The sequence below is a fragment of the Amyelois transitella genome, chromosome 20 (genome assembly GCF_032362555.1).
Source record: "Amyelois transitella isolate CPQ chromosome 20, ilAmyTran1.1, whole genome shotgun sequence".
In the NCBI taxonomy this organism is placed as follows: Eukaryota; Metazoa; Arthropoda; class Insecta; order Lepidoptera; family Pyralidae; genus Amyelois; species Amyelois transitella.
The window spans coordinates 6,884,572-6,910,237 of NC_083523.1; the positions used below are offsets into that span (position 1 = coordinate 6,884,572).

A 25,666-nucleotide genomic window follows, 5' to 3' on the forward strand; every position below is an offset into this window, starting at 1 on the left:
CACAACCCTGAACTCCATAGGTACGTATCGGAATTTTTTAACAAAAGATCGGAACATGTGATTTTCCTTTGCTATTTTGTTAGTCATAGATATTTTGTAATGTGACTTCATATAAAAGTGTATAAACCAAAATGTTTGTCTGCTTTCTGTTTCTAAGCAAAGATGCAGACTTTGATGCAGTTTTCACTGTTATTAAGACAATACTAGCGACCCGCCCCAGTTTCGCACGAGTATCATTTATAGATATAAACCTTCCTTTCTTATGTTTCAAACATTTACAAAATCCATCCACAACTTTCCGAGATTAGCGCATATATATGTACGTACTGAAACAGCTGAACAGATTGCTCTCAAGTTTGGTTTACTTATAAACAGATGTTCAAGAAATCTTCATATATACATACATGCTGCTGCAAGAAATATACTACGGAGGAATTCTTAGAAACTCTCGCAAAACAACACCCAGAGCTTATAACATACTTTTGTCTATCTACTTATTTAATGTGAAGACGTTATCAATTTTAATCATTACAAGTACCTACGCAGCTTATCATTGATAACGCGTTATGCAACTGAACACCGTATACCACTTGTACTAATTTTCCATAAAATCTCGCTGCGTGATTTACTTTAACTCCTAGCGGGTCAATGTCGGTGAGTGTACACTACTAGTTGTGACCTGGTTTATTTCAATAAGAAGGATATGTCATTACAGATAACGTTTGTATGAAGATAGTAAGATAGTTGAAGGGCGAATCCATGATTTGAATAAAAATAGGTAGTTAAAGGTAGGTACTTCTAAAACAACCTTTTCTTGAACTATTCATCAATTTTTATTGTCCTGAAGTGTACGTACGTATGACCATAATTCAGGAGAAGGTGGTCAGGTCAGGACAGTTACTTGAATTGTAGGTCTTTTCCTGATGTTAACAATAATATTATAAGAAAACTTGCACATTTATGCAAGAAGAGGCTTAGATATGAACAGCCTAGGTAATGGAACCGCGTAAAGGTAGGTATCACCGCCATTTTGGTTGAATATGTTCTTAGTACCTATCAATTTTATTTTGATGATCATTGATCAGTTCAAAAAACGATTGATTCTAAAGAAACAAGGAATCCAAGGAACAAGAATCTTGGCCAAAAATCTTAAGTCGGATTGTTACTGATAAGTACCTAAGAAATGGTACATGATATCTCGTTTGACCTTCTAACCTATGGCACACTGCGACCTCTGAGACCCACGCATAAAAAATAAGGGGAATTAGGACCAATGACCGGACAGATTTTGTTTTTTAACCGTTTAATAAGTTTTGTAACTCTCAAATAGTGCATAAAAATCACAGATAAAAATGTAAATTGAAAATAGATTAACATATTACCTACAAGTTTTGTTCTACTATAGGTAGGTACCTATATGACTGACTTGTCAGTTTTCCTTATAAAATATTGTTTTTACCTTTTATTTTTAGTTGTATGAAAATTAATATCTACATACCTACTTATAATCACATTTTTAGCCCTTACGAAGCAGACAGAGTCAACAATCTAGAAAAGACGCATGGCCACACCCAGCCGCATGGCATAATGATGGGAATTGAGTTTCAAATAGTTACAGGTTGCAAGTCCCATCGTATACCTATACAAAGAATCCCAAAAATACCAAGACATGAATTTTTTTTTTTAAATCGAGGCAAACGGCAAACGTAACTCGTGTAGCCTTGCCCGTGCAGTATACATACTGAATTAAATACTAACCTCCTGTATGTAGCAGGTTTATATTTAGTAAGTGTAAGGTTAGTATTTAATTCAAATCTGATGTCCTTCATTCACTGCATTCAAATCGATTTGCCGCGACAGCGATTACGTATTTCCTCATTTTGAGCTAAATGCGAATGATAGGTATCAGATTAGATTGTAACTGAGGAGAACGAAGGCAAATAAAAATTGATAACACAATTAGTCAGCTCCTAATTGTAGAACAGGTGGAGAATATTTTCCGCTGTTTTCTCTTTACCTACGTTATTATATATATATATTTATATTATTAGATTATTATAGATATAACTTTTATTATATTACTATAGTTAGGAAAAGCATCGTGAGGAAACCTGCACAGTACGTGTACGCCTGATCCAAGCTGGGTTAGATTCCCCTACAAAGGTCGAAAAATAGACGGGAGTCATATTAAATCTGGCTTTAATCCAGGATCATTGTCAAAACATGCACCTGGGCAAGAAATGATGATGTGACCGGGACTGACGCCAGGAAGAAGTGAAAGGTTGCCAGCCCATCGCCTTAAATAAGCCCCAAGTTTAAACACATCTCCTTTGCGACATATGATATTACTAGAACAACGTAGGATACTTTTATACGAAGAAACAGAAAGCTCATGTGGATAATGCCACAATATTGTGTAAAAAGGAAGGATTTATATGTACTCTTAATATCATAATAATTAATTAAGGTAAATATTGATGAAATAAGAGAGAGAGTAGAGAGTTATGAATGTGGATGAAGCGAAGGAAGTATGCAGAGATCGTGGCAAGTGGAATGTTGTAGTCTCTGCCTAACCCCAGGGAAAGAGGGGTGATTTTATGTATGTATGTATTGATGAAATAATACAAATGTGTGCGTCCAATAAATAATTTAATATACTTTTTATAACTTATACAATATCTGAGACTTTAGTTTCAATAACAAAAACAACACATAGGAATTATGATGAGGCAGTAAATTGCTACAACTTTGTCGGATTATTTCCGAACATTTATCACCTGGGCTCCTAAGTCAAAGTCCTATTTACTGCAGTTCTGCAATTTGTAGAAGGTAATGTTAACAAATTGCTTCATTAGGATGCAATGAAATTCTAGGTAGCATGCAATCATATTGCAAAAAGAGCCGATACATTTTAAGATCTGGTTGCTTTGCATCAATACGACGTAACCGGGAATGCGGTGAGAGTGAGAAGGAATGAGTCTAGAATTACATACATTAATGAGAATAGAATTACACAGAGTAACTAATTACTAATCCAAATGTGATTGTTCTTTATTTTAAATCACAAGTGTGACCAACTATAAATGCCATTGCACTTTTGAATACAATTAACGACTATAGTTTTTCAGTCGTGCTTTTGAAGTTTTGTTTGGAGTAAAACGTTCTCTTAATAACAAGGTGTGTGATTCTTGCACCATTCAATTTTAAAAATTAAGACTTAGAGAGAACCTCTTTCATAGCCAATTCGATTTTTAATTGTACACACGCGACCCTCTCTTGGAAAATCTGATTTATTAGCCCCATCCTTTTCTGTTCCAATAGCGCGTTCTCTTTCATCAGTCTTTGCCTCAGTTCTTGTTCTTCAGTCGTGTAATTCTCTTTATTTTCTTTATTCTGTGCACCTTCCTGTTTATTCTTCAAAGCGACATGACTCCTAAGTTTTACAATTTCAAACTGTTCGGAATTGATTTTCGCTTGCAATAGAGATTTCAATTGCAAATATTCAGCGTTTTCTAACTGCAGTCTTAGCAATTTCATTTCTTTATCAGTCAATTTAGGTTTCTCTATGGGCGTTTCTGGTTCAACTTTTTTAGTTTCATTTGGTTTGAAGTCGAAATTGTCTTCGAATTCGGCTTCAAATGTCGCTCCCTGTTTGGGCGAGTCCACTACGTCTTGGAAAGCATCGGGAGTAGTTTTTAGACTTTTAGCTTCTTCATGCGTCTGTGTGTCTGTTTGTTGCGAGTTTCTTCGTGCTAAGTCCACTGTCTCTTCGGTAGACGGCTGCGGCAGTAGTTTTACTGGCTGAAATTTGAAAGATATACAATTTTTAAAGATAAAGTTTACAATGACAGTTAAAATGGAATGGTCCTAATTAGATTACGCTATGACGCCCGATTTTTTGAAGACAAATTGTCTGCAACTCATGATCTTAAGAAACAAAATCATCAGTTTTGGTGACAATAACTCGTTTTTAAACGATCATCCAAAAGCATGCAGTCAGACTGACACAGGGCATATACTTTAATTGTTTAAATTTTGTGAACATGCATTAATATTATTTTCAAATACAATATAGGACATAAAAATTTGGTCAGTAGATTACGTTTAAAAGAAAATACTACAAAAATAATTGCGATGTCTATCTTTGCGTCAACTGACCAGAACTAATGAATTATGAATTCAGAAAAAAACCTTTTACATACTTCTATTAATCTATTTACCTGTGCCTGTGTGTCTGTCTGTTGCGAGTTTCTGCGAGCATCTTCATCTGGTTTCTCGTCGACCGAAGGTTGTGGCGGAAGAGAATTCGGCTCAACCGATTTCTGAACCGCCCTCAGTTTTCTCTGTAATAAAAAAATAATAATAATTGAAGTTATAGTACACTATTTGCTATTAATTAGATTAAAAGATGAGCTAAATACAACAAAACCATCCTCACTTTTATACGTCTTGCAGATATAAATTATCAAAAATAGATCTTAACGTATTGCAATAAAGCACACAATCCTTAAATATAAAACGCAACCAGGAGAATGATGATGTGTATAAATGATCTTTGCAACCAGCCTCTGCATTTTACGAAGAGGGGATTAAACTAAAATTAGAGTTGAGAAACCAATCACGGCGCTTACCGCAGCCGATCCGATTCGATTTTCAAAAGGTAAAAGAGAAACACAAAGACTGAATAAGAAAGTACTCAAGTCACTATGAGCTGCGTTGACACCTAAGCAATTATCACAATGAAAAAGGCGAGAAAGAGGAGTGGGGGATCGAAGAGTCATCTTGAGCTTAATTTTAAAAAAGGAGGAGATAATATCCATTAATTCAGTGTATGAATGTATCTATATCAGTCAGCCCTGACACCTCCCATAGGCGATAATCTCAGATGTTTTGACAAAAGGTCGGGTTAAGAGTATCCGAAACCGACGATCTTCTATGAAGAGAATTATAAATGTAGATGAAACGAAAGAATTTTGCAGTGATCATGGCAAGTGGAAAGATTGTTACTACTTCAGCTATTTAATTAATAACTTAGCTGCTGTTTAATACAGACAATAAAAAACAAAAGGAGAGCGAGATTAACATGACAAAAGGGACGTTGTTAAGTTCCGGCGTTGATGCGCTTGGCTGGGTCAGAAAATCGAGAGTGAATTACTTGTACGCTTGTTCGCTGTCATACAGTTAGCTGTTAGACAGGAACAAGTGACGTAATATAGAGAAACAAAGCCCATCACCCAGCCACGCGGTCAGAAAATCGAGACTGAAATACTTCTGTGCTTCTTCGTTCTTATACAGTTAGCTGTTAGACAGGAACAAGTGACGTAATATAGAGAAACAAAGCTCATGACCCAGCAACGCGGTCAGAAAATCGAGACTGAAATACTTCTGCGCTTCTTCGTTCTTATACAGTTAGCTGTTAGACAGGAACAAGTGACGTAATATAGAGAAACAAAGAGGGATAGACAGTATGAAGTGACCTTGAGTTGTGTCAAAAGTACCCGCAACCACTGAGCTTGCATGAAGAGAGTTATGAATGTGGATGAAGCGAAGGAAGTATGCAGAGATCGTGGCAAGTGGAAAGAGGTAGTCTCTGCCCACCCCTCCGGGAAAGAGGCGTGATTTTATGTATGTATGTATGTACCTTTTTTACGGCCTTTTTGACGGCCCCTGTGGCGCAGCGGTAGTGCACTTGTCTGTGTCACCGGAGGTCCCGGTTTCGAATCCCGGCCAGGGCACGATGAGAAACGAACTTTCCCTGATTGGCCTGGGTCTTGGATGTTTATCTATATACGTATTTATTATAAAATATAGCATCGTTGAGTTAGTATCTCGTAACACAAGTTTCGAACTTACTTCGAGGCTGACTCAATCTGTGTAATTTGTCCCGTAAATAAAAAAAAACAAACCTTGAGTTGCGTGACGATCCGCTGCGCCTCCCACAGCCGCTGGTCGCGGGCGGGCGTGATGAACCCCGCGTGCATCTCGGCGTGGATCTGACTCAGCAGCGACTCCTGCTTGTGGAGTTCCGCGCTCAGTTCCGATGCCGTTTCGGGGAAGTCCGCGGGCAGAGATTGTAGTGGGGGCACGTATCTGGAAGATACATACATACATACATAAAATCACGCCTCTCTCCCGGAACGGTAGGCAGAGAATACCTCTTTCCACTTGTTACGATCTCTGCATACTTCATTCGCATCATCCACATTCATAACTCTCTTCATGCAAGCTCGGCGGTTTCGGGTACTTTTGACCTGACCATCTATCTGGAAGATGATTGAAATTATCTAGTTAAACCTGTGTTAGTGCGGTTGCCGATTGCGGTAATATCCCACTAGTCCCAATGTGAAGGTTTGAATAAGTGTGAAATACAGATTTCGAATCATACCGCGACTATGGACCAATCAATGTTATTACGATAAGGAAAAACATCGAAAGGTAACCAGCACATTCAGACAATTGGATTTGTAGCCATGATCAAATATAAGTTAGATCCCCTGATGAGGTGATTAAAAAAATATTGAAAATTGCCAGTTGACTGGAAGAGAACACGGGATAAGTCCGCTATTTCAAGTGATTTATTTTTATTATAACTATGTATTATTTCTTGTTGCCTATCAGTCTTCAAGACTGTTGGCTCTGTCTACCACGCAAGGAATAAAGACGTGATTATAAGTATGTGCGTATGTCCTATTTCTTGTAACTGTAAATTTCTGTGCAATAAAGGTATTACAAACAAAACTTACTTTGTAAGTCGAACATCCGGAAACAGTACATCGGCTTTTGTTATGAGATATGTGAGCAAATTCAATGACATGTTGAGTGCTGCCCCCATCACTGACGATATCGTTTGGATGTTCACGTGGTTTATCTGGAAAGAGAAAACCAAATTAACGAAAATATTATGCCGTGTGGTTCCCGGCACCATTTAAAAAAAGGAATAGGACCACTCCTCATTTCCATGGATGTCGTAAAAGGTGATCAATGGGTAGGCTTATAAAATTGAGATGGGCAAGCAAGCTATCCACTATTTGAATCTCAATTCTATCATAAAGCCAAAAAGCTGAATGTTGGGTCTGTCAATCCCGCAAGACGTAGACGACGACTATATGTATGTATGTAATAAATTGACCAAGTGTCTGTTGGGCCACGCTCAATGTAGATTCATAGTTTTCCATTACAGCGACAAGCATATAAGATTTTGAGTAGGTAGTAGCAAGATTATAAGAGATGTTTTTATTTGACCTATGGTGTTAATATTTGCATGTTATAATTTATTACTGATCAGAAGGAAATATGTTTTATGCTACACCTTTTGTAAACCTTAATCAAATGCAAATAAAGATTCTATTCTATTCAAGTTCCCCACACAGACTCTAAGACGCAGTAATAGAGTCTAATTAACAGTGAATTTAATTACAGTACTACCACTTAAATAAGTTACACCGATGTACCTGCGCAGAAATCAATTTTTGTCATGGCGCGAAAATATCTGCGCCAATCATAGTGCGCCATTTGAACGCGGGATCAAAACCGTTCGCTATTGGCTAATTGCGTACGCGCCATGTCTGGAGTTCGCAGGAGTCGGTAATGAACGAGATGCACGACTCCTATTGTTTTGGGATTTAAAATCTTATGTAGTAGCAATAAGTACGTTATTTCACTAATGTTTTCATTCGGCCAGATTCGGCGGTCGGTTGTACTATTCTGCGCCGTCGAACAATGCCGATGTAACTTATAAAAGTAGTAGACCTGTATCTCGATATGTTTTTGGCTGTACAAAAATTATTTAAAAGCTCAAAATAACATACCTGTTCATTGGCCACGACGCTCTCAAAATGCCTCACGAGCCATCCCAACAGGCTGTGGTTACACGCGGGCAGTTTGGTCACCAACGCGACCACAGCGGCTTCCCTCTGGGGCTCCGCAATGGCCGTCGCTTGCTCGAATTGACCGTGAAGCTCCTGTGTCAATACAGATTCGGGGAGTTCACTGAAAAGTAGCAACACGAAATCAATTACTATACTTATATATGTCAATTTTGTTCCTTTCGCCTCTGTGGCAAGTAGAAATATTTTTGTCTGTGAAGATAGAAGAAGGTACTTATTCCAAAGTGCACTTTAGAATACCATATATTTCCCATGGATATCGTAAAAGGCAACAAAGGGGAAAGCATAAATTTGGGACGGCGATGGGCGAGCACTTTTGAATAACATATTGCTGAAAGTGGCCTCTCAGTCTTTAAGAGACTATTAGCTCTGTCAACCCCCTCAGGGGACATACACGTGACAACATGTACATATGTATCGATGTAGATGGCGGTAAAGCATTGAATGTTTTCCCTGAAAAAAAAAAACTTTTCAAAATTCCATTTGTTAGTACATACATACATACATATAATCACGTCTATGTCCCTTGCGGGGTAGACAGAGCCAACAGTCCTGAGCGGACTGACAGGCCACGTTCAGCTATTTGGCTTTAAGATAGAATTGAGATTCGAATAGTGACAGATTGCTAGCTCATCGCCTAAAAAAAGAATCTCAAAGAGTCTCAAGCCTATCCCTTAGTCGCCTTTTACGACATCCACGTGAAAGAGATGGAGGTGGTCCTATTCTTTTTTGTATTGGTGCCGGGAACACACACACGGCACTTTTGTTAGTAGACACTAGTGTTAGTGCTGCAGTTAATGAAATTACCTTATAAAAGACTTGAGCATTGCGCAAGCGACGGGCACGTCCCAGTGGTAAGGAAAGGTGGGGCCCCGGTCCGTGAACAGCTTGCGTAGCTGTTGCAGCTTTATCTTGTCCGCCTCGGCGCGGTAGATTTGTGTAGATTTGAGGCCGTGTGCCTGAAATTCGGGAACATTTGTGTTTGTTTGTTTGTACAACTCTTTATTACACAAAAAAAGGAAATCACACTGTTATTGGAATTATAAAATACGTACAATGATGGACTAATGCCAATTGGGATTTCTTCCATTCAATCAAATTCAAATAGGATTATCCTAAATTAAAAAGGCAGCGCTTATAAAAAGCATTGAGGATGCGCTCAAATGATTATTTCAATGAACATACATAAATTATATATTAATAAACAATGTATACTCAAGTCGCATCTGATATGCTTCAGAATACAGTCTTTTGATTTGGGTTCTGAAAGAACCAAGGCTACAAGCTGATCTCAATTCTTGCAGGAGGTTATTCCAAAGCTGATTTATCATTTTTTTTTTTTATATTCATTCTCTTAATGGATCAAATGTAAGGAAAATTCTCGCGTTTCTACATGAATATATGGGGTGTAATTGTAAAACTAAATCCAGAAAAATTACATGGAGCGAATCTCAGTCTGATCACTAACTCGTCTGTACAGGCACTTAACCCAGATATGACATTTAAAAACCGAAATACATAAAACAGCACTCTGACTAACTGACCGCTGTGTCTAGATTTTAAATCTGACATGTCTTAGAATAGAATAGATTTATTTTAAAAATTGGATACAAGGTACCACTTATTGACGTCACATCACCTAAATCTAATTATAACTACTACCGTTTCCAGAGCGCATGTGTAGAAGAAGTGGCGGAACAAACTAACAATGCAGCAGTGCTAGTGTGTTACTGTGCACTAAGAGAGGATTTCCCGAAATTCCTACGGGAATGGAAATAAACAGGAGCGGCGGAGTCTAGTCTAAATAATAACCTGCAAGTAGTCGATGCTGTCTCGCACGACTAGCGGCAGCCCCGTGTCGTCGTGACATCTCGAACGTTCTACTGACTGCTGAAGTGGAACGCCGAAGATTGGTAGAGCCACTGAAGAAGACAGAAAAAAACAATTCCGTTAAACATTGCATAGGTACTGTTTAGCTGGAATTGGTATCAGGAATTTTTAAAAGCGTGATTACATACATATAGTCACGTAGCCAACACCCTTGAAATTACTGAAGGGCCACGTTCAGATGTATGGCATTAAATGGTGGAATTGAGATTCAAATAGGTTGCTAGGCTATCGCCTACAAGAAGAATGGTGATTTATTTATTTAGTCAGTCAGATTTATTTTCATTTAAACTGTTTTACCATTTAAAAAATTATAGCCTTTAATAACAATTTAACGGTTTGAAAACAGGAAATCATCTATTTTTCTTTACCAAATCAACCGTGACTAACATCATGAGAATGATAAAAAAATTTTAAGCTTTTCTTTTTAAAACCGCGATCTTTTTCTTTCGAGTGTATTGAAACGTATTGGTTCTGATGCTGAAACCGTTTTAACGATGCGCGAGAAATGTATTCAACTTGTAAAATATGTAAATCTCCGTAACAGACAAACCTTCCTAGCCTCATATTAGAATTTATACATTTAAATAGCAGTAATTTACTTCCCAATGTTAACGCGACAGTTTACAATAGATTATAACAATGTCCACCTCCTTTGTCACGGCGCATTCGTTCCGATCATTGTTAAGACGCCTTTCTATGATAGGTTTTTGAACTTTTCCCTGTTTTGGTAACCTCTGTGTCAAGTCAATTGGAAAGTTAAAAATATCTGTCATATTCTCTCCTTAATTAACCGCTTGGATAAAGCGAGAGGGAATAATCATTTTAGTGCTAGCTTCTTAACTCGATCAAACGAGTTGAGTAAGTAAAGGTTTTTATTTTCCATCGCTATCAATAAAAATATAACTGATCGATGTCTGTACTTAGAATATACTTATTCCCAAAGAAACAACATGAGGGATCTAGATATATCAAGATATAAGACGAACGGAAGTCCCATGTAGGTATGTTTGTTCTCGCATGACGCGAAAACTATTGCTCCGATTCTAACGGGGTTTCCTCAGATGTGTCAGGCTTGGTCCAACTTAAAATTGGAACTTATACCGACCAGTCTCAAAGAGAGCAGTACATGGAGGTAGATTTTTGTTTTGAGATTGTTAGGGAACGAAGTAGCGGGCAACAGCTACTCGACACTAAATGAGAAAACCTACTGGACTGATTTTCACAAAATTTTGCACAGACCTTCTTATAATAGGCCTAGAATATAGACCTTCGGGAGAACTAGACTTTTTTCTTCTTCTTTCTTATGGTTAACATAAGAGAGAAGTACTCTGGTGTGGGCTTTTGGTATGGAATCGAAACTGAGGATTCTGGCCAAGATAGAGAGAAAATGTTTGCAAGTATACACCTTGGACTACGCAGTAAAAAATTAAAAAGGCAAACTTTATACACGCAATGACGACAGAGTATCGAAGTGGGAGTAGTAAAAATAATTTGAAGGTATAAAATAATTTCTAAGTACAGTGTGACACACAGAAACTTGACCCTTTACATATAAGACTATATCTTTATCGGGGTCCTTTTATTATAATCCTCGTTGTAGGTACTTTACATTTACAAAATGATACGCAGAATTGCTAATAATTCTCTAAGGTGATATTAATTTATGCGGAAATGGAAATTGAGGCACACCCACGCAACTTGTTCCAATAACAACAAAACAAATGACGTATTAATTTATGAATTTACCATCTGAAACACGCACTTACTGTCTATAGTGTAATCTTCTAGAAACGGATTCATATTATGATGATAGTAATGAACCGTTTGGAGAAATCTGTACCTACGCCTTGAACTAACAGCGGGTATTTAAGTTTGTGCGCAAGGTTGTGTGGTTGTGTTAGTGCGACGTTTCTTATCTCTGCACATGTTATCAGAGCATCGTAGATAAATATGTTTTTTAACTGCCAATTGTTTTGGTTTTTTAGACCCAGTCAGCCAGTCACTCAGTAACGAAAGAGTTTTATAAATCCATACATAAAATCACGTCTATATCCCCTGCCCGGTAGACCGAGCCAACAGTCTTGAAAATACTGGTAGGCCACGTTCAGCTGTTTGGCTCAATGATGGAATTGAGATTGAAATAGTAACAGGTTGTAAGCCAATCGCCTAATAGAATCCCTAGTTCATTAGGGTTATCCCTTAGTCGCCTTTTACGACATCCATGGGTAAAAAGAGTGCTCTTATTCTTTTTTCTATTGGTGTCGTGAATCACCCTGCAGTTCAAAGAGTTTTATATATAAATAAATAATGACTTTGAATCATTAAACATAAAATTTGAATAAACGTTTCTTCTGTGTTATTTAGAAGATTTTCAAAAACAAAATTGCGTAGACGATTAGCTTTTTCATCGTAGAGTACCTACCTACCTACTCGTAATAACTATGATTTGATACAGCGATAACAATAAAATTTTACCTTACGTTATTCTGGAAGCAGAAAGTGAAACAGAATAATTACGAAATTATATCCCAATAAGTATTTTTTTTGTAATTACTATATTAACTATGTATTTGGTAATTTAATAGAAGCACCCTTGTAAAGCAGTTGTTATAAAGTATTATTATTATTTCCCATAACGCAAGTTCTTTTAATTTATTTCAAAATGTTCTTCTAACACTGTGTGTGGCCTGACACGCGCTTGACATTTTTTTGACCTAGGTTTTAGAGTGTGAATAGTCAAAGCTGATTTGAAAGCTGATTGATAGATATCGTGATAAACGATACAAGAGATATTATGATAAACGATTTCACACTTCAAGCTTGTACTGGGAAAGTCGACATCAAAAACAAAAAATCTAAATTATTATATAAAGCAAAATTGACGATGATTGGTTCTGCATATGTACATACAGACATATGATCACGTCTATACCCCTTGTGGGGTAGACAGAGCCAACAGTCTTGACAATACTAACAGGCCTCGTTCGGCTTAATATTTGAATTGAGATCCTAAAATAGTGACAGGTTGATTGGTTCTTATTTGCATTACGGTCGATTGTATAACTTTGCCACTTTTTTTTAAAATTACTAAACTATTTTCACTAATACTCACCTCCTAAAGTAAATATTTCCTCAAAAGGCACACCAGAGGTCACCGTCGACGGCACTTTTGTTAGTTTCTTGTCCTTCTTATCCTTGTCCTTTTCTTTTACTTTCTCCTTCTCTTTCTCCTTCACCTTTTCTTTCTCTTTCTCCTTCGTCTTCTCTTTTTTCTCATCCTTTAATTTTTCCTTCGATTCCAGTTTGAATTTTGCCTTTTCTTCCTTTTCCTGATACCAAAAGAAAGTATTAGCCCGACAAATTAATAGTGACACAGAAAATAAATCACTGCAAATAAATTACCGATTTATTTCCAACACTTCCCCATTTTTTTAATTTCAGTCATAAAATTCTACGCCATAAGGTATACACCTATTACAACCTATATTAACTTTTTTTTAATACAACATATTTTTATTTTAAGATAAAATAATTCAGAAATATATTTTAACACTCAATGGCACACTTCAATCCATACTTCTTATCACACATGGTCAGCAAAAAAACGAAAGCCAAAAAATTATCAAAAAAAAAACCAAAAACTTTTTCTTCTATTTTCAAATAAATCACCTTTGTAAAAACACAGCGCAGGTGATGCATGTCGCGGTGCGGACGGAGCACTGAATAAAGTATTACACTCCGTATTATGTTTACGCCCAAGGTCGCGCAAATCACTAAACAGTGAAATTACACTAGAAGCGGCCAACTGTAAAAAGTTATCAGTACCACTTACTAGCTTATGCCCCGGGTTTTGCTCTCATGGGAAATTTAAAACGTATTTCCTAAGAAGATGAATAAGAAGATGAAAACCTACTTCATTGTTATTTACATTACTTACAATGAGCTAGGTGTGAACAAAATAATATGCTGCTCATCCATTTTTTATTATGGTTGCTTCATAATAATGCTCCCTTATTTATAATCGACTCTTACGACATCCTCGTAGTTGTCCTATTATAAAACGGCTCGTTATATGATGATTAACATTTGCTGTACAAAAACAAAGATGGTTCTATGACTAATAAGAACATGCACAATCGAATTAGGACAAAGACGGAACAAGACCTATTTGTTCCAATCAAGTAATTGACCTGTGACCTACACGTGCTACATCGGCTAAGTACAACTATTGTATGGCCCTATACTTCCTTTGCATAAAGGCAATGCTCCTTTAAAGTTTTGCTTAAAAAGAGGCCCCGAAGCAAGGCCCGCGCGACGCCGCCTAAAATCTATTGCTGTCCCGAAAAAGCGAAACAGCGATAGTTTTTCGCGCGATAAAAACGGCGTCGCGCTTGCCATGCAACGGGGGTTGCAACTATCATATAATAAGATGTGGGTTGGTATTATTCTTAAGTGCTGGGAACTACACGGCTCAAGAAGTGACCGATCTACCAATATATGCAAAAGAGAAACTACGTCACAATCACAAGTAAGTACCTATTCGAATCGTAATGAAATTAGTATATTCATAATGACGTTTGCAAACACGCCAAGAAACAGCTTAGCGCGATGTTCAACAATGTTTAAAAAAAAAAATTCTTTTTATGCGGTTCTGTTGAAGATATAAATGAAAAGCAAAATTTTCCATGTTTAAAATTGAAAATAATTTGTCTTTGTCAAACTACAGCAAGGACAATCCCAAAAGATGTGCGAGTGTGAGTCATGCATGCATTTGCATTCAGACTGGTTGACCTTTAACGACAATATATTATATATTATAGTAACATGATAAACATACATATGTTACTTTATACTTTATGGGATAGACAGAGCCAACAATTTTGAAGAGAACAGAAGGCCATGTTCAGCTGTATGAGATTCAAATAGTGATAAGTTGATAGCCTATCGCCTAAAAAAAGACAAGACTCCCAAGATATAAAGTATTTTTTATTTTAAGTTAGATCATACTCGTAACATAGTGATGAAAAAGATGTTTCTAAGCAGGACAGTAAGAAAAAAAAAAACAAATTTGTGCAGTTCGGGAATGTGATATCTTTTGAAAGAAAATTACCTAGGTGTTGTGACGTCGTCTATACTAAGCCAAACAATCTTTTGACATGTCTGAGAATGACTCACTCATGCATTGTTTGAAAGATGGCGTTATCGAGAATAACCAGAATCAAATATCTGATAAGAAATTTTGTGATAAACAAGCCCTTTACTTTTTCTAATATGGTAAATTTCAAATCCAACTCAGTGGTTTGGGCTGTGTGTTCATATGTTAGTCAATCTGTCAGCTTCTTCTTTCAGAAGAAAATATAACATCTTTACATTGGTCTTTGATTAAGGTCCCATAATACTCTGACACCTTACAAAATATACATACATACGTAAAACATGCGTTTTTCCCGGAGGGTAGGCAGAAACTACATCTTCACCTTCCACTTGCCACAATCTTCTTTCGCTTCATCCACATTCATAAGTGTCTTAAAAATGTACCTATTTATTATTTTTTGCATATGAAATAGCAATATTTTTAAATAGGAAGTCATTTTTTTAATATTTTACCTTATCTTTTTCCTTCATCTTCTCCTTCTTCTCTTTCTCTTTCTTCTCCTTTTCTTTTTTCTCCTTCTCTCGCTCCTTTTCCTTCTCCTTCTCTTTTTTCTTCTCTTTCTCATTGTGCTCCTTTTTTCCAGCTTCTTCTAGAACTTTTTCCTTATCTCGTGATTTCTCCCTCTTTTCCTTGCTACTTTTAGTCGGGAATTTGAATGATTTTGTTTTCTTTGATTTTGAAGGACTTCTGTGAAAGTACAAATTATTTTAAAATTTGCTAAGCACATAAATGCTAAGCAAATAAATGACTAAAGTGACTTTGTTGCTCTGCAAACTTAAAATGTTGATAGATCCTATATTACCTTTTAAATTTCATCAAAATTAGACCCGCTGTTCGAAAGTTATCTCAATACAATAAGCCTATTTCCTGTTTAATCCAATATATAATCATCAAGTCTAGTCAATCAAGTTATAAGGCAAACCTTATTACTTGAATGACTATACTTGGATTAATATGTGATATGTGTGCCTGTTTCTAACACAAAGCAACAGATATTTCATGTTTATACATACATAAATATAATCACGTCCATATTATTTGCAGGTAGACAGAGCCAACAATCTTAAAAAGACTGATAGGCAACATTCAGCTGTTAGGCTTAATGATATAATTGAGATTCAAATAGTGACAGGTTGCTAGTCTGTCTCCTAAAAGGAGAATCTTAAGTTTATAAGCCTATCCCTCAGTCGCCTTTTATGACATCCATGGGAAAGATATGGAGTGGTCCTATTCTTTCTTTTATAATGGTGCCGGGAACCACATGGCACATGTTTTATGTTTATACTGACTTGGTATCAGTGTCCTCTTCAGGTGAACTTTCTCCCTCTAAAGCTGCATATCCTCTATCTTTTTTAGACTCTTTCTTCTCTTTCCGGCGACCAAGCAAATCTTTCTTGCTTGGTTTCTCGTGGTCCCCTCCATCACTGACTGAAATACATAAAAATTTACATGTTAATGTGTCTCAGATATAAACAAAAGCGTAAACTACATTACTTTAAGTAAGCTTAATTACCACTTTAACAATTGTAAACACAATTAACCTGAATGAATTATTTTATTTTATTAAAAAAAGGTTTACTAAGTATGTTAGGTCAATCCCAACATGACAGAAAAGAACTCATTCACCTCAATTTAATTTGTGGTGATTTTTGGTGTATTCTATGGCAGTTTTTATTTGTTCACAAGCGTGTACACATTAGCATTACAAATTTAAATGGAAAGATAATTTACAAAAATGACTCGCAATTTTACTTCGCGATTTCATTGTTTGGAAATTGCTGTTTTATAGCTTCTTACAAAAGGAAAATTAATCATTACAGTCAGTACTTACAATCACTTTCATTGCTTTTTCTGCCAGTTTCCGACGCGTATAAACCGGGAAAATCTTTTTCTACGTCAGGGCTTTCAAAGTCCATTTTTACTAACTGAAATAGTAGTAAAATCTGTGCATAAATTCACTCAAATTAATGGCTTTCTCTAAATTTCTCATTCAATACAATGTTTAGGTATGTCTTTTTTTACTGCAATGTCAACAAAATATACCTAAAACCGACACCCATACCACCACAGACAGATGACAGATATTGACGGTAGCAGTTATAATTTTTTTTCAGGTTTAGGCCCAAATAAAAAGTGAAGAGCAATAAAAATATAGATTAGTAGCAACACCCCTATGGTGTGGCCAGCCAACTAAAGTTAAGACTCCCGAATCTTAACCGGGCTTATTAATAATAGTTATATGTACCTGTAGCGAAGTCAGTCATGCAATATACTTCAAAACGGATTTAAGAACACCTTCAATATAAACATTGTCATCAAATTCAACAACATACATAGTCTTAACAATCATTCACATGAAAGAAGTCATAACAAAATTTATTTATAATTTTTTTCCTTTCTCTTCAGTCTTTCCGGTATGAAAAATGTAGTTGTGTAATTTTGACGACAGTGGTTTTGAATGAACTATATAAACTAAAGATATAAACTAAAATGCTATGCCGAGACTCGTGAGACTTAATGCTGGCGTCGCCCACATCCGATTTCTATAGTGTTTAAAGTTCCAAGAGCCTTGCATGAAATTATTTAGATTGGAGTGGCGGCTTTATGGTGCTGATGTTTACGTGTCATATCATCGACTGTCAAATCAAATTTGTCAAATCAAATCCAAATGTATGCACAAATAAATTTAAAATAAATATTTTTTGGCTCGGAATCTTAATGATTTGTATGTTTTACTTGTAAATAATTTCTATAGAATAACCAGTAATCATCGTCTATTCGGAAAACATCCTATTTCCCTATTAAATTGGCACTTGAAGATTGATTTGCATCCTTGTTTTGTTTATCTCACTTTCAACGTTAATTTTATGTAAACAGCATGGAATTTTTTAATTTTTAGGCACTCAAGAATAACAGCAATGGAGTGGTTCGCTGATCTCGCCGGTAAAGCGGAGAATCTCCTTACAAACTTGGATGAATCTACCGGCGCGGCTTTGCGGAACCACAACCCCGCGAAGACGAGAAAAGAGAAAAACGATAGTACCAATACTGAACCAATATGGAAGAGATCTCCACCCAGGAATACTAAAAGGTTTTCAGCAGCTTCCGAAACCCGTTCTGGATATTTACCGCCCCGTAAACCGTCTGTACCTTTTCACCCAACTCGTTCATTGACAAAAGACAATCAAGATGTGAAAGAAAGGTCCCCTAAGAAGGTTTCACCTTCAAGGAGAACACCACAACATAATCTAAACCACTGTCCCAAGACACTGGTAGGTGATATCAAAAACAGTGATGTTGATGATACCTTTGGCTTGAGGCAAAGAAGTAAGTTATATTGTTTATTTTAAAGTAAAAGATTGTTGTGTAACTCCTAGCACTGTAGAATAAGACCTTCACCATCTCTTTTTAAAAGAAAAAAAAATTGTAAAAAGGCGACTATGGGAATGGGCACTTTATATAGTGCTGGTTTCCATGCTGGTCTGACAAGGGAAAAGATAACAAACTCTGGTTTCTTTTTTAAGGCAATTTGCTAGCAACCTGTCACTGTGAATCTCAATTCCATCATTGAGCTATCCAGCTGAACATGACCTTTCAGTTTTTTCAAGAAGTCTTCAACATAAGGGATAAATGTGACACATCTATGTGTGAATATTGTTATTTCAGAATATCATTCCAGCCTACCAGAGAACCTCGATCTCATAAACCCAGACAGTTTGATGTACAGGATGCAAAATTTGGAAGTGGAAAATGCCATGTTAAAAAATGAACTCAATGTAATGAACCGAGAAGTATCAGATTTGCTTGACAGACTGCGCAGGGCGGAGGATGGTAATTGTGTAGTAAATGGTCATACAGGTAGTTATTAGAAGTAATTTAGCATGTGAAAATAAAAAAAGAATTGTTTAATTTCCACAAATACCAATATAATATATAGCTAAGTAATATTAAGTTAAACCTGAATTCCAAGCCTTCAGATAAATATATATAGATATAATAGTTACATTTGTAGAGTAAATTATAAAGTATTGATAACATTTGATAAGATATTGCTGCATTGATTTGCTTTGATTGTTACAATTGTAATTATCATTGGTATTGATTTCATGATGATTATTCAAATGTATTTATTTCCAATAACAAGATCTATATGGATAACAGAATTATAAATTATGTATTTATTCAGGGTTTTTAAGAACTAAATAAAGCATAACTAACACAAGTATTAATGAAGCGAAAAGCATACTCTGCCAAACAAATTTTAGATTTTTTTTACTGTTGAGTCCTGACTCATGATCTTAACTTTGTTCTTTTCAAAGCTTGTACTTTCATTTTGAAAATGAAAGCCTGAATTTTTGTTGATGGCCTGTATGAAAATAGGTAAACTTTCAGATAGTTTGTTATCATAAAATCAATATTACAATTATCAATTGTAGTATTCTAGCAATATAGTTATAAATAAAGTTGTTATTAATACCTAAAAATCATTTGTAGAGTAATAAGTGACTTATATTTATTATATATAGAAAAAAATTGTTAGTTGAAAGCTTATATTGCTCTATGCAATAATTTTTTTTGAGTTTCCATAAACAATCAAGATTTGAAATCTTTTTGTAGAACTAAAAGAAACAAATGGCAAACTGGAAGACGCACAAATAGTAAAGAAGCAACTGAATGCCGACAAAGAGAGTTTGAGTGCTCAGATGGCTCAGTTGCGGCAGAAGATCCAGGATTTGACCTCCATAGAGGTCACCAAGTATAAGGAACAGAATAATAGGCTGGAAATAGAAGTTACACTGCTGACTGATAGAAACAATGATTTGGAAGAGAAGTGAGTTATATTTATAATAGATTTATTTTCAAAATTGGATATAAGGTATCCCTTATTGACGTCACATCACTTAAATCTAATTATAACTACTACTGCTTCCAAAGCGCATGTGTAGAAAAAGCGGCGGAACACACTACACTGCAGTAATTGTTCCATTTATTTTATTTTAAATTAAGCTGAATTCAACTTGCTGATGGGTATAAAGACTTAAGTCTGGATAACACTTATAGGCGATCTTTAAGTGTTTTTGAGACTGTAAGCAGCATTATTGTACATACATATAGTCACGTCTATATTTCTTGTGGGGTATTCAGAGCTAACAGTCTTGAAAAACTGAAAGGCAACATTCAGCTGTTTGGCTTAATGATAGAATTAAGATTAAAATAGTGGCAGGTTGCTAGCTCAACGCCTATGGATCGTAAGTTATAACCCTACCTTAGGCACCTTTTACGACATTCATGGGAAGGAGATGTAATGATCCTATTCTTTTTTATATTTGTGCCGGGAAATACAGGCAGTGTATGTGTTAAATGTGTAAATTTAGTTAAATTTTTTGGTATGGATGTGTTTGAACATAATTTTGAAAATATTTGGGTTATCTTGTGTTAAGATAGGATTTGTGAGTTAAGATAGTGTCCACTAGGTCTTGAACTTACTTTTGGGCTTAGTTTATCTAATTTATTTATGTTAATTTCTTTAGTCCCATTACATAACTGTTATTCCAGGGTAAAGCAACTCACAGAAAAGGCCCACGAGCGAGATCTGGCTCAAATAAAAACTGAAAACGATTTACGTCACGCGCAAACAACCATTTGTGACTTACAGAACGACTTGGAGCGGTCCAAGGCCGAATGTTTGCGGCTGGAGAAAGACTGGGAGACGTATAAACTGAGGGTGAAAAGCATGCTTTTCGCTAAAGACAATGAGATAAAATCACTGCAAGAAGGCATGAATTTAACTGAGGACACGAAGATATTGATCGAACAGTTGGAGAATTTGAAGTGAGTTTTATTTTATTGCATGTTTTTCACTCAGTATTGGCACACCATTCGTTTTCTTATATTTAAAAGCTGACGAACCCTTTCTAGTAGAGTTTAAAGGAAGAGGAAGACCAAGAATGAAATAAAAGAAAAAATAAACATAAAAACATGTCAGCAAATAAACTAGAACTAATTTAAGTCTTGATTCTTTATTTGTAATAGTAAAGTGGAAGCTAGTGCAACAGAATCAATTGTAACAAAAAATAAATATTTTTCATTTTTATTTTCATTTCAATATCTTGACTTATTATACTGACTGCAATATTCTTTACAGAGAAGAAAGGGAGGTGTTATCCGAGTCGATTCTCCGCGTTCGCAACGAATGCGACAATATGAGGCAGCATATAGAACAGTTGGAATCTAAACACCACTCCGCTGAGAGAGTGGTCGCTGCCCTGAGAGAGGCTTTGAGAGACGAACGAGCCGCTAGGAATAGGACTGAGTCGCAGTGTATATCTATAGGGAAGGTAGGTGAACTTATTAATTAATTTAATGCGCATAGTACAATTGGATGGATAAAAAACTAAGGATGCCGATCACCAGATAAAGTGGCAAGAGAAATGTTGAAAACAGGATTTCTGGCTTCGAAGCTTAGGGGCAAAGGATGCTGGAATCTGGGAACACGTAAAAATGAGAGAGATAGAGTATCAAGGTGCAAGTAGCTAACGGTGTAACTGAGATGTCAGATAGCATATAAAACAGTTATAACGAAGACCCAACTCTTACTTGACCAGTTCAATTTGTCTTGCACTGTTCAAGTTGCACTTGTGAATGCACGTTATTAGGAATTTAAATTTGGAATTTTATATTTTTAATTTTCAGGAACTCAAATCCATTCAAATCGAAACCGGCCAGACCATAGCCAATCTCCGTTCAGCTTTAAGAGACAAAGAACACGAAATCAACCGCCTCCGTGAATCCGCTTCCGCCCCGACCACAGACACGAGCGCTCTGAACGTGGGGGACTATGACGTCATGCAGGAATCCATAGACAGCGATAAAATACATTATCTAACGGAGACGCTGGTGCAAAAACAAGGGAAGATTGATTCGTTGATGGCAGACAATAATATGCTTAGGATACAGTTGGATAAATTGCAAGTGAGTTTATAGTTCATATTCCATTCTTATATGTTTTACATTCAATTATTAAAAATAATAAAATAAAAAATCTGTTTATATTAATGAGGCATTCATCAATATCTGAATCTATCTATATTAAAAAAATAACTTACATATTATATTCTACGCAAAGTCGGATCGAATGAATTTTGCTATGTAGGTAGACATCTATGTAAGTAAGTAGGGGAAGGATTTTTTTTTGAGAATTTATACTGGAGCCCAGAATATAATCTTCTGAGGCTGTAACGAAGACAACCGAAATAACTGGTTGTTAAAACCCGAAATTAAGAAACTCGCTCTTTATGTATCATTACGGGAAATCCTATCTTAGTGCATCCCTAGACTACATAAAGCAATTTCAAGTCTCTAAACCCAGCTTATTGGGCTTTGCTATGTTTAGATTTAGAATTGCATCCGCTGTCTTAAAAGGCAATAAAAATTAAACGTAAAATCAATAATTTTTGTTTATTGCAGTCTAAATACAAAGCCGAAGTGGCCCTCCGGACAACGACCGCTCACAGCGTGGTCCAGCTCCAAGACACAGAGTACAGGCGAGTGCGGAGCGCTTCAGCTCTCGCCAAGTTGTCCATGAGGGTGGGAGTGGCTCTCAAGCGGTACCCCGTTTTCAGGCTGTTCCTCCTGGTCTACATGGTAAGAACATACATACATATAGTCACGTCTATATCCCTTGCGGGGTAGACAGAGCCAACAGGCTTGAAAAGACTGAATGGCCACATTCAGCTATTTGGCCTAATGATAGAATTGAGATTCAAATAGTGATAGGTTGCTCGCCCATCGCCTAAAATAGAATCCCAAGTCTGTAAGCCTTTCGCTTTTTTTTTTTTTTTTCGGGACAAATTACTCAGATTGAGTTAGCCTCGAAGTAAGTTCGAGACTTGTGTTATGAGATACTAACTCAACGATACTATATCTTATTATAATATACATATATAGATAAACGTCCAAGACCCAGGCCAATCAGAAAAAGTTCTTTTCTCATCATGCCCTAGCCGGGATTCAAACCCGGGACCTCCGGTGTCACAGACAAGCGTACTACCGCCGCGCCACAGAGGCCGCCTTTTACGACATCCATGGGAAAGAGATGGAGTGGTCCTCTTCTTTTTTGTATTGGTACCGGGAACCACACGGTAAGAACATCCTAGTTTAGAATCAGAAGTAAGGTCACGAAAGCCTGGAGCTTTCTAGGGAATAAATGTCTGTCTATCCTGCTTCAACCGGGCCAAGGTCGAAGGGGAAGACCAGGCTAGACATCACTTAATATCATTCTATGCTAGCTAATGGACTAACAAGTGAGGATGTCGAAGATTGGACGAAGCGGACGGAGAAATGTCGAACCTGGGACAAAAAAGACATTGGTGGACTTCTGAAAGTCTATCTCGTATGTCAAATGTCATCAAAATTACATAAATAGAGTAATTAACGTTAGTTAATGTAGTTTTATTTTTTTATATACACACAATTATATTATAGAGACGGCCTCTGTGGCGCAGCGGTAGTACGCTTGTCTGTGACACCGGAGGTCCTGGGGATAAGTATTTGTTATAAAATATAGTATCGTTGAGTTGGTATCTCGTAACACAAGTTTCGAACTTACTTCGAGGCTAACTCAATCTGTGTAATTTGTCCCGTATATATTTATTTATATACATGAGTATTTCATATACTAATTCTAGTACCTACTTACAAAGGTGCTACTTATTTCAATAGAAATCTACACTAATATTATAAAGAGGAAAACTTTGTTTGTTTGGTTGTAATGAATAGGCTCAAAAACTACTGGACCGATTTTAAAAATTCTTTCACCATTCGAAAGCTACATTATCCACGAGTAACATAGACTATATTTTATTTTGGAAAAAATAGGGTTCCGTAATAATATATAAAAATAATTGGCAAAACAGCGTTTGCCGGGTCAGCTAGTCTCTTTAGAACATTACAAAAAAAGCAAATATTTTCACTTTATAAAATTAGTTTGGAGATGGATTATATCTTAAATCCTTCTTCTTTATTTATTTATTTCAGATTGGACTGCACTTTTGGGTACTCACAGTATTATTGACCAGCACTCCGGAGGGTTATCTGCCGAGGGCAAGCAAATCCTGAAAATTTAAGCTTTAAAATAAAAATTGATGTGGCATTTCACTCAAAAAGGGCCCAGTGTTTGACGGGAACTTAGCCGTTTCGCAATTGGTATAATTCGCGTGTGGTCATTGGGCTTTTTTGCGTGTAACACCACAAATAATCAATAAATATTTTAAATATTAACCTAGTTAAGTATTAGGGGACTTATACACAAAGCATAATAGAAATTTGTATCCACACAACTGAAATGAGTTAACTGACTAAATTTCTGTGATGCTTTTTTTCCTTTTTTTTTCACGTGTTTTGTGCCAGTTCTGTCTTGAAAAACTAAGAGCCATTTATTTTAATAGAAAGTACTGACTTGAATGCCATAAAATATGTGCTTTACAAAAAATTTGTAATCTTCCCAAAAACAAAATCTGTAAATCGATATGACTGTACTTTGCGTACATTGGTGCTGTGGTATAACACTATGTAAATAAAATGTTTGTAAAAATGTATATAAATTTTCTGAATCTCTAAGACGAGGTTCATTCGAAGGACCTTTTCTTTGATTTATGTATCTTATTATCATATTTTTGGTCCATTAAAATTATTTTTGATTTTTTCCTATTATACCTTAATTTCAATGTAATACATGCACAATTACTTTATCTGCGTAAGTTAAAATTAGAATTGTATGTCTAGGGCAAATATAATAACATTTTCTTAGAAACCGTATTTTTACAACTGTTTTAATGGATCATAAATATTGACTAGCCATTTTATGTACCTTGTAAAAATATTTATTATCACAAGAAGAGCTTGTATCATTATGTAAATTTAATGGGAATACGTTATTTTTTTGGGTTGTTTTGTTTTTGGTTATTGGAAACGTAATAAATTTTATATTTAACTAGCCATTGTATTTTTTGTTTTAACAAATAGTGCTGCCTCTACATTATCCCTTACGAAGTAGACAGAGCCGAAAGCCGGAAAGAGTTTCGAAAAGACTTAACAAAAGAATCTTTTGAATTGAGATTTCAGATTAAGATGGCCTTAAAGAGGAATCCAAACTTTATAAGTTCTTTTGATTGACTTTTTTTATTTTGTAGAACAGTAATTATATGCTTGTCATGAATGTGGACGAAGCGAAGGAAGTATGCAGAGTTCGTGGCAAGTGGAAAGATGTAGTCTCTGCGTACCCCTCCGGGAAAAAGGTTTTGTGTATGTATGTATCACCATTAAGTCAACATCGATTAAAAAGAAGCAAATTCGTCCAATGCTAAACAGCTGAACGTGGCCTTTCAGTCTTTTCAAGAAATGATGCTACCTGACAGAATCCTGTCATAGAAAATAACATATAATGAAAAAATATTTATGATATAATTCCCGGTATGTTCCCGGCACCAATAGAAAAACGAATAAGCTCACTCCATCTCTCCCATCTTGGTCGCCTTTTACGGCATCCATGGGAACATGGATGCCGTAAAAGGCGACCAAGGGACAGGCTTATATATTTGGGATTCCCTTTTAGAAGATGAACTAGCAACCTGTCACTATTTGAATCACAATTCATTCATAAAGCCAAACAGCGTGGCCTATCAGTCTTTTTTAAGGCTATTGGCTCTGTCTGACCTTGTAACCTGACGTGTTACTG

The 25,666-nt window shown here is 36.1% G+C and overlaps 2 protein-coding genes across 3 annotated transcripts; one reads left to right on the forward strand and one right to left on the reverse strand.

Annotated features, from left to right (window-relative positions):
• Positions 1-2,945: 2,945 nt before the first annotated feature.
• LOC106131692 (ralA-binding protein 1) lies at positions 2,946-16,974 on the reverse strand. Its single transcript, XM_013330865.2, has 11 exons — positions 16,763-16,974; positions 16,221-16,359; positions 15,384-15,618; positions 12,889-13,105; positions 9,699-9,808; positions 8,694-8,845; positions 7,809-7,989; positions 6,744-6,868; positions 5,907-6,090; positions 4,221-4,343; positions 2,946-3,801 (listed from the first exon to the last, which is right to left on the reverse strand). Exons 1-11 carry the CDS (start codon positions 16,845-16,847, stop codon positions 3,211-3,213), a joined length of 2,142 nt encoding a protein of 713 aa, XP_013186319.2. The 5' UTR covers positions 16,848-16,974; the 3' UTR covers positions 2,946-3,210.
• Positions 16,975-17,546: 572 nt separating this feature from the next.
• LOC106131711 (golgin subfamily A member 5) lies at positions 17,547-24,925 on the forward strand. Of its 2 annotated transcripts, none has more exons than XM_013330887.2 (9): positions 17,547-17,656; positions 17,831-18,258; positions 18,598-18,789; positions 19,549-19,762; positions 20,488-20,763; positions 21,077-21,269; positions 21,625-21,903; positions 22,399-22,575; positions 23,968-24,925. In XM_013330887.2, exons 2-9 carry the CDS (start codon positions 17,850-17,852, stop codon positions 24,046-24,048), a joined length of 1,821 nt encoding a protein of 606 aa, XP_013186341.2. In that variant the 5' UTR covers positions 17,547-17,656; positions 17,831-17,849; the 3' UTR covers positions 24,049-24,925. The 2 variants fall into 2 exon arrangements, with proteins under 2 accessions (XP_013186341.2, XP_060806021.1); XM_060950038.1 differs by having other exon boundaries at positions 18,598-18,762.
• Positions 24,926-25,666: the final 741 nt, after the last annotated feature.